Source organism: Tripterygium wilfordii, chromosome 4 (assembly GCF_013401445.1).
Source record: "Tripterygium wilfordii isolate XIE 37 chromosome 4, ASM1340144v1, whole genome shotgun sequence".
Lineage (NCBI taxonomy): Eukaryota > Viridiplantae > Streptophyta > Magnoliopsida > Celastrales > Celastraceae > Tripterygium > Tripterygium wilfordii.
The window spans coordinates 12,193,158-12,203,390 of NC_052235.1; the positions used below are offsets into that span (position 1 = coordinate 12,193,158).

The 10,233-nt window shown below is 35.1% G+C and overlaps 1 protein-coding gene across 2 annotated transcripts; it reads left to right on the plus strand.

Moving 5' to 3' along the window:
- Positions 1 to 276: 276 nt before the first annotated feature.
- LOC119996354 (homogentisate phytyltransferase 1, chloroplastic-like) lies at positions 277 to 7,331 on the plus strand. Of its 2 annotated transcripts, XM_038842945.1 has the most exons (13): positions 280 to 526; positions 663 to 710; positions 1,588 to 1,823; positions 1,991 to 2,074; positions 2,159 to 2,233; positions 2,565 to 2,648; positions 3,185 to 3,274; positions 4,346 to 4,447; positions 4,887 to 4,982; positions 5,134 to 5,205; positions 5,297 to 5,392; positions 6,090 to 6,194; positions 7,039 to 7,331. In XM_038842945.1, the coding sequence occupies exons 1-13, from the start codon at positions 475 to 477 to the stop codon at positions 7,078 to 7,080; spliced, it is 1,182 nt and encodes a 393-aa protein (XP_038698873.1). In that variant the 5' UTR covers positions 280 to 474; the 3' UTR covers positions 7,081 to 7,331. The 2 variants fall into 2 exon arrangements, with proteins under 2 accessions (XP_038698874.1, XP_038698873.1); XM_038842946.1 differs by lacking the exon at positions 2,565 to 2,648 and having other exon boundaries at positions 277 to 526.
- Positions 7,332 to 10,233: the final 2,902 nt, after the last annotated feature.

The window sequence follows — 10,233 nt, forward strand, 5'->3', positions numbered from 1 at the left end:
CAAACATAAAAATGTTGTCCAATTTAAAACCGTGTCAAGGTCTAAACACACTGGTTTACTTGTTCGAACTCTAATCCGGATTAGTTTATTATCCAGTTCACTTGTCCGGATTTAAACCATATGAGTTTGAGTTTGATCAATTAGATATGTCCGAAATCCGATCCGAATTAATATTTAACCCAAAAACTTTTTTCCATTTTGTTGCCACTCGCCCTTTCGATCGATACTATGCGCCAATAAAGTTTTGTCCTTGGAAAACCAGCGGATATTGAGTGTCTTTTTTTTTTTTGGTATGTTTGCGAAATTAAATGCAGCTGTGAACTGTCTGACAGTGCCGCTGAAAAGTGAAAACGACAAAACGTTTTTCGTTTCTCTGACTTTTTTTTTTCCAAGTGCGTTTCCCTTCTGATTCAGTGAGCAGCTTATGAATTGAAGGCTACCTCTACTTTGCATTAGCTTTCTCCAGCTGTTGCAATGGAGTCTCTGGTTTTTGGGTCTTTTGGCAGCCCCTCTTTATTCCTCACGGGTATCAGAACTAGGTTTTCATTGTTTCCTATTTTTAGTTTAATTTCTTCCTGTAATGGTTATATATCAGGATAGTTTTTTCGTTGTACATTGTTACTATATATATTGAGAATTTCTGATTATTTGAGAGCTTTTAGGTGGGAATTATTGGAGGAGCAACGCTGTCAAGTCGGGTCCTTTTCCAAGTATGTGAAACATTCTGGTTTTTACTTGCATCTCTTAATCATGCAAGCCCATAAACGCATCGAATGTAATGCAAGTGGCTGAAATTGCTTTAATTCATGATTGGTTGCTAGGAAGACTAAGGGACAAGGTGAAAAATAAAATTGAAATGTCTTCTTCAAGTACTTGTAATTTGTCTATCATGCATGAAATAAAACTCTCCATCAATTAGTGAAAATTTTGAAATTTAGACTTTTTTTGGCTCGGGTTCTGAAAAACTGAAGACTTAGTGTTCTATTTGCTTTCTTCTTTTCATGTTTTTTCCTCTGTTTAAAGTTTCCCACTTTGGATGTGCGAAGGAAGAGCGTTGGATGTTGTTATTCAATTGAACTTCTGTTATCTGTAGTATGCATTGAAAAAATTGGTCATACTTGGCAGCACTGAAGTTAAGATGTATACTTTTTTGTTGTCATGCATATTTTTTTACATATTCAATTGGGTCATTTATCTTTCCTTTTGTCTTCATAAACCTTCAATTCTTCTCTCATTAGTTATTTTCCTGTGTTGATGCCTTGATATCTTCAACTTAACCCAGATTGTTTGCTGCTCTCTCTTTGGCGGGTCAAATATTTTTGTTGCTTGGTATCAGTTTGGTTCTGGATCCAACTTGAGCAATAATTTTCCAGTATTCTTGCCATTTCTGTGTAATATTTGGATAAAATTATGGAGGAAGCTAAGTAGACTTACTGAATTATCAGCTATGGAAATGGTTTTCCTTTTCGTCTGCTAATGTAGTTTCTGATGATCTATTCTTATGAGCTCAATCAAAGTCTGGATCTGCATGTTCTTCCTATCCGTGGGATTGGACTGTTTTCTATTATGTGAAAGTTCATATGTCAGGTTGCAGCTCTTTGGACATCCTGGAAAGATGCTACAGTGTGAGGTTTCAGTGCCATCATGTAAAGCATCATTTCAGAAGTTCTGAGAAAATATTTCAGGGAAAAGGAACGAAAGTTTCGGTGAATGCCTCCTCTGGGCACCCTCTTGAGTCGGAACCAGGAACTTTTGATCCCAATGGTAAAAATGCATTAGATGCTTTTTACAGGTTTTCGCGGCCTCACACCATTATAGGCACAGTTAAGTTCAAGTTTAGTTGTGTGGATTCTGCCTTAATTAATTTAAAGTGGCTAACTCCCTGCTTCCTAGTGAAATTTAAGTTCAAATCGGATTGGTATTCTTTGTCATTTCTGTTTTTTTCTCCTTTCATGGAAAAGAAGCTCATATTCTTTTTGTTCCGTGGCAGGCATTGAGTATCGTATCAGTTTCCCTTCTTGCAGTTGAAAAGATATCAGATCTTTCTCCAATATTTTTCACAGGGGTATTTCAGGTGATGCTCGAGATGTCGTTATCAATTTAAAAGCACCATTGGTACCTCTGTTAACTCTTACAAATTTGCCAATTTGTCTTTCAGGCCATAGCTGCTGCCCTCATGATGAATATTTATATTGTTGGACTAAATCAGTTGTACGACATTGAAATAGACAAGGTAGATTTATGCAAGAATCTTATGGAGGCATTACAATAAGTTGGGAAAAAGTGCAGAATGGAAACCAAACTGTCTTCTGAAGACAGCAGAGGACATACCAAATGCACCCCCCCCCCCCCCCGGTTGTAACCATCAAAACCCGAAAATAAATAATTAATCATTCTAGCTGCTTCACCACTTCACTGTTCTTGTGCTCTCTTACCTGTTTGTGTGGGATTAGAAGGAACATCTAATGTTATTATGCATTGCCCAATGGAATATTATTATCCGAAAGAAATGAAAATATATGTGGCTTTCTAATTATTCAAAAGTATTGCTTGTTTTGGTACAGGTTAACAAGCCTTATCTTCCATTGGCATCCGGAGAGTTTTCTGTTGCAACTGGTGCCATGATTGTTATATCTTTTTCCATTATGGTAATTATATGGAGAATAATTCTTTCTATATACTTGAGATCAAAGTATGCACTCGAATTAAAGTTTGGATGATGCAAGTATTCTGCAATGGAACATGAATGAAAATAAAATGTATTATCTGCTAGAATTCAAATGATTATACTTATTTGATGATAATCAAAGAGCAAAAAATGCTTTGCTGGTTTAAATTTATTTTGATTTGGACAATCTGGGAATTACCTGATACTATCAGGAAGGAAACAGCTTTTTCTTTCCTCAATGAAGTAAACCATTGTTCTTTTCCTTATTTCCGGGATGCCTACTGTTTGTGATCTATATTTCTTTCTTTAAATCCTATTGCCTTTAATTGCATCTTAAGATACTATGAGCTAAAAAACTTAAGAAATTCCCCCTCCCTAGCCCCCCAAATGACCTGGAGCAGTTCAGCAATAATTTCTACTTTGAAATGGAGAGAAAGTGACTTATATGGCTTTCCTGTGTGGTTGTTTATGTATACGTAATTACGTATAACACATTCTTACTTTCTTTCTTGACAGAGCTTTTGGCTTGGGTGGTTTGTTGGTTCTTGGCCGTTAATTTTGGCCCTTTCCATAAGTTTCATTCTCGGAACAGCATATTCAATCAATGTGAGTTGGTTCTAACAATTTTTTTAGAAGTGGATATTCAATGCTTCTTTCATGCTGGTAAAAAAATAAAAACGAAAGAAAGAAAATCATATTGGTTTTTGTATCCCTTATATGGTTACATTATTGATAACTAAGTTTTCACTACTTTAACTTTATAATGTTATATATGAATATGTTTGCGCATCTATCCGTTGCTGTGTGCTTGATTTTGCGTTTGAGTTGTGTATTTCAGGCCTCTGATTATGTTCATCACAATTCATAGGGCTCTAGTTTTCTGGGTATTTATGAGGGCCCATGTGCCCACAGGTGCACAAGACACTCCCGATTTACAATTTCACCAGCACCGTGTTTTACATTCAAGTTTCTGGAGATTAACCTCTTTGTTACGTTGTAAGAACTTTTACCAGTTAGATGTACGCTTGAATAAGGATTTATCTCCAGAGTTGATTGGTTGGACAGTTGGACTAGACTGTGCAAAGATGGGGCTAAGGGGAAGACTTCACTCTACATCCCTATGATTACATGCTGTCTAGTTTGGCTTGAGAGAAACAACATATTCTTTTGGGATAAGGAGACCAGTTAATCAGTTTATAGATAATTGGCTATCTAGAGCTAAATTTTGGTTATCTAGGCAATGCAGCAACTTTTTTGCACAATTTAACCTTGATATAACTTAACAAGTTGTGTTCTTTTTCTTTGTTTCCTTTGTTGGGTTTTCACTTTGTACTCCTTATCCTTGGGTTGCAATATTTTGTGCCCCTTAATAAATTTCTTCTCTTGATATCATAAAAAAGAGGGGAAAAAAAAGAAGCAGAAAAAAACAGCATGTCTTCCTCATTTACTTGGTAAAAGGCCCAGCTGAAGATGAGCAGTCGACGACAGCATGACTAGCCTAGTTTCCCTGATTTTTTTTGCCTTGTACAGCTTGTTTTCTTGTGTGCCATTAGAATAATATTAGTGGGTTTCATTAATGGTCCAACCTTTAGACCACGCTGACTTCCATGATTTCTGAAGAATAGAAGATAAATTTATTTATCCTAACTTATTTATGAAAATGTTATGTTATTTCAGTTGCCGTTATTGAGATGGAAAAGATTCGCCTTAATTGCAGCAATGTGCATCTTAGCCGTGCGGGCGGTGATTGTTCAGCTTGCCTTTTATCTGCACATGCAGGTTTCCTCTTGCCCTTTCACATGAATCTTGCGTTCTTTCTGGCCTTTTTCTTTTTCGTAGTTAATGAGATACACAATATATGGATCCTATTCTTCACAGAGATTAGGTTCCCTCTGTTTCAACATTGATAAGGGTGTTGCAATATGACACAGCAGCCTCAAAACATACTGAAATGTGTTGGTTGTGATCATATCAGTTCCTGCAACAGTTTCTGGAACATAACCATCATTTTGTGAGGGCTTGTCTTTGCCCTATTTCATCAGCGTAATCGCAGTAATTTACCTCATTCAATTGAGACCTCAAAACTCAATTAAATGTGTCATGGCTCAACAGTGTCTGGCATGTTAGTATGTCAATCTGTTCATTTACTAGCTTATTTGAAGCCTTTTTCTGTATATATTTCAAATGTTTCATTATTTATACATGTCAAAACTTTCAGATTCACGTCTTTAAAAGACCGCCTCTCTTTTCAAGGGCTCTCATCTTTGCAACTGCGTTCATGAGCTTCTTTTCTGTTGTCATAGCACTATTCAAGGTAAATCTTTATTTCTTCTCTCTTTATTAACGGTGAGGGGTACAGTGGGAGAGGGATTATTAAACTTTGTTTTGCACATAGTCTGCACTCGGTTTTGCATGATAATAAATAAAACACGTTCTGTCCTTATATCAACCTGAAATTTTAACAGGATATACCTGATATTGATGGAGATATGACATTTGGCATTCAATCATTTACAGTACGCTTGGGTCAGAAGCGAGTAAGATTACATTTTTTTCCCATCCCCTTGAATCTAGTGCTAGCCTTTGGTTTTTTAACGTGCTCTAATTGTGCTTCATTTCCTTGCACAGGTATTCTGGATCTGTATTTCACTACTTGAAATTGCTTATGGTGTTTCCACATTAGTCGGAGGTGCATCCTTGTTAGGTTGGAGTAAATATATCATGGTAATTATTTCAGTTTCCTTAACTCGATATGGACATGTCCAACGTAGAGATAGCGGTGTGGTGGTGAGGAGTAACGAGATAATTTGTATGGGAGAGAGTAGAAGGAGACGAGGAAGACCTAAAATAACATGACTTGAAGTAACAAGAAATGATATGAAGTTAATAGGAGTGGATCATTGTGTGATCCATGATAGAAATGAATGGAGAAAACGAATACACGTGATGGATTCCCATTGATGTTCTCATAAACTCATGTAGCCGACCCTAAACTTTTGGGATAAAGGTTTTGATGATGCATGCGTAGGTTGTCACTCTAGTGAGACTCCCTAGACTTACTGCCCTGAAACTATGTTTCTCAGATGGGCTCAAGTCTCCTGACTCAGCATTGTTGATCTTATTAACATAAGTGTACTCTTCAACGATTGCGGAAATGACTTTTTTTCGATTTAGATTATTGTAGCCATGTAGATCAGCAGTGTTATGTACTGACCTTATTTGATTGAGAAATTTCTCAAAAATTTTCAGTTGTCATATTTAATTATTTCTCAAAAACTCTGGTTTCATTATTTGAAATAAGAACTTCTTTAGTCCGTGCAAAGGTAAAGTGTACATGTATTTTAAGTTTTACTTGTTTATGATCAATCGCATGAAGAATGAGCCGCTTGTTATGATTTGTTAACTTCTTGACTTCATTTAGGTATTGGGCCACTCTATCTTGGCTTTAGTACTGTGGAACCGTGCCAACTCAGTTGATCTGAAGAGCAAAGTTGCAATAACCTCGTGCTATATGTTTATTTGGAAGGTAACCATCGCGCTCTTGGCTTATGTTCATATTCAGCATGAAAAAGCTTTAATAGTCGTTAATCTTAGAATATGTATAAATGATGTGAAATTTTCTAACTCAACAAGTTAACTTATTGGTTTGAATGACAAAGTAAATAATCTTAACATGGTAGGGGAACGGGAGGTCATTGATTCAAACCTTAGCTTCCACAATTTAATCTCCCATTTGTTGTTGCCCCTAGTGTGGGCCTTTTTGTGTGTTTGTTGTTTCCCCAAGTGAGGGTCTTGTGTGAGAGTAGCTCTGGTGTTGGGCCTCATTTGTTATGCACATGTTGGGCCGTTGAATTGCCCAGTTGTTGTTGCCCCTAGTGTGGGCCTTTTTGTGTGTTTGTTGTTTCCCCAAGTGAGAGTCTTGTGTGAGAGTAGCTCTGGTGTTGGGCCTCATTTGTTATGCACATGTTGGGCCGTTGAATTGCCCAGCCCACACGTGAGGGAGAGTAATACAATATGTATAAAGGATGTGAAATGCTCAAACCCAACAAGTTATTTATTGGGTTCAATGGCAAAATAACTAACTAACGTTAATATCTAGCATCCTCGGGAACCATGTAGCTGCAGCTTTCATCATGCAAAGTCAATTTTCTTACTCTACCGTATGCCGGATATGCATCGGAACAACCATCTGGAACTGAAAGCAAACAGCATTCCTCACGGGGCTTGTTTAGAAAACAATTTTAGTGTTTTGTAGTTTCTGGAAAAGCTTGGTCTGAATAGTTTTTGCTTCCTAAAACTAAATGATACTATTTAGATGGTTCATTATGTTTTTGTTTCCATTAATGATGTCTTGTTCTTTGGTTTTGCAGCTCTTCTATGCTGAGTACCTGCTAATACCATTTATAAGGTGAACATGTAGAACAACAGCTTCAACTTTGAGAACGTCCTAATTATTATTCTGATAAGATTGTGTTCTTAAACCCAGAAAAACACAATTTTCTATGGTTTCCATTGACAAAATTCTCTCTCAATGTTTAATAATGGGTTTGTTTGGTAAACAATTTGAAAGTAGCATATATGTAGGCTAAAATGCTAACATTTATGATGTCTAAAATGTTGTGATTGTTTGGTTTAATTAATACTGGTAGCATATAGTTTAAAATGTTATGACAAATTATGTACATGAGTATTATGCATCTTACCTTATAAAATATATAAATATTTTGATATATTATATTTTTTAAACGATTTTTTGTCACATAAAAACTTTGATCTAGTTTTAGTGCATGAAATTGTTCTAAAATTGACCTCGAAATGCTATTTGCAATATGTGTGTTTGGTGTTCAAGTGGCTGCTTGATATTATCCATCAAATAGACCCTATTATTGATCATTGACATTGTTCTAAAATTGACCTCGAAATGCTATTTGCAATATGTGTGTTTGTTGTTCGTGTAGCATATATACTGTTTAATATTATCCATCAAATAGACCCTATTATTGATCATTGACATTGTTCTAAAATGGATCTCGAAATGCTATTTGCAATATGTGTGTTTGTTGTTCATGTAGCATATATACTGTTTAATATTATCCATCAAATAGACCCTACTATTGATCATTGACTTTTGCAATTGATAGCCGTAGCTTAGTGGGTCATTATGGACGGTAGAATAGAAGGTTGACAATTTAAGAAAGAAGAATGGACCATAATAATAATAATCATTATAATTTACAAACTAAAAAAGGAAAACAAAATAGATCACCAGGATATTGACATGAAGAGATAAACATTATTGAAAATAGTGTATCAGCAGTGTATGTCACTATGTCATTGGATAATTGGGTTCTCCAAAGTCCAAATATTGGGGTTGGGGGGTCAACTTGGATGGTCCAGCCCATATAGGATTGTTTCTTGAGAGTGGTTTGAGTTTGTTAGGAATATTGAAGTCTTTTCAACTAGAGTCTATTCGGTCAGTTCAACTCTTATGTTGGGCCAAACTTCTGAATTAGAAAACAGACCATAAATAAAAGTTTGGAAAAATTAGGACTCATTAGCCTCTATCAGAATAATTTTTTTATTTGTGTATATATATAGCCATAGGCTCTAGTGCAGACACATGTAAATACGGATGTCTATTTTTTGCCTGTGATTGTGGGGGCCACTCTCTGACTATGCTATGAGGCCCCACAACAAAATGTCAAATGAGATCATATTTTGAAGATACGTAGCATTAGTGATCTTTGACTTTTACCTTTATGTTTAGATATTATTATGGTATTTATTTTTAGTAATATTTTCTTTAGATTAAACGTACGGTTCGGCCGATAATCTATTGGGGACCAGTGAACTATTGACCCAGTCACTCACCCGGCTTGATGTCTGTCATGGTTTTATAACATTGCTCGATAATAAAAGCGGGATAAAATTATTTTGTTTTTTCAACTATCAAAATGAAAACATTTCTTATAGGAGCTTATTTTTGTAACAAATTTAGTGGATTGATCAAACACTAAATCAGGCTTCAACACTTGGTGCAAGTGATTACCTCTGTTTGGTTTGGTGTGAATTTTTGAGTGTTAGAATTCTAGTATCACTCTCACCCTATCCAAACTTTGAAGTAGAATATTGAATCACTTATTGCATAACTATAATGATGTGGATCTCTCTCCATAACCTATCATCTAATTTGTCTGTTTAGTTAGAAAAATATGACTTCTATTAGTAGTTAATAATTTAATATAAAGATTAATCAAGACAAGAGCTTACACAGACACATACATATATATACACAGAAAAAGAGTGAATAATTAAGAGGAGACCTTTATGAGAAGGGCAGGTAACAAGATGACAAAGAATCCACTTGGTTAGTGGATGATCTGTACTTTCCATTTTCCAAATGATTTAAAACCATGAATCCAGACGATTGTGGAAGAAGCCTAGATCTCCTACTCAAGTGAAAAAAAGCATATCATAATAGAAGTTTGCACTTTGAGGGGGGATCTAGAAAAAAAAATATTGAGGAGGGGATTGGCTAATGGCAAAGCTAGGAAGGGACAAAGGTTGATAGGAGTTCGGGGCTGCGCCTCTGAAAATTATTTTGGACTATTTATTAGAATGTGACAGGAAATAAACAAATATCTATATAGTCATTAAATTACACATTATAATTAAAATATAAAATAGCTAAGATAACGAAATAAAATAATCATTTAAGTTGTGTTAGACGATTTTTCATTGGATAGAACATATATCATCTATTATAATGTATGAATGTATATCAACCAATATTTATTCTCTTGTATGAGTATATATCAATCAATAATTATATTATCTATATTAACCATACATATTATATAGTTATTAGAAAATATATAAGTATTTTTGATAATATATACATTATATATATACTGTTTAAAGAAAAATTTTGAAAAATTCAATTGACTAGTGAGGAGAAATACATGTATTTTTATAAAGATGTATAATTTATTCACATTATAAAGTGGGTTTATTTTGGGGTTTGAGTATTTAATAGTGTATTTGCTAATTTTTTGTTTAAATTTGAGGGTGGGTCTAGGCCTATACTAGATCCGCCACTGGTTTTGAATTGTTTGGACTTACTCTTCTTGCCTTCATGTTCTTAGATCTACCTTAATGCTTACGTTTAGAGCCCAAAGCTCCTTTAGAGCTTGAACCAACCACATAAATCTCAGCATTAGGTTGAGCCACTTGGAGGCGATCCTCCTTCAGTTCAAGATGGTGCATATCATTATGAAAGATTTTGACTATTTCAATGTGAGTTAGGTAAATCATCATATGTTCTCAATTTTGAGGCAAGGGTCGAATAATAGCTAGCATATGTTGATCATCAGTCAAGATATGACCAGCTTCATTCAACTGACTTATCATGTTCGACATCTATCTCATATATTTTATCATTGTTTGATCAAGGCTTCTTGTAAGAGTTAATCAGATAGTGAGTTATCTCAAGCTAGGTTAAGGTTGTTCCACCAAACCTTATTGCCAAAGCTTCCCATATCTCTTTTGCAGTATAAAATATCTGA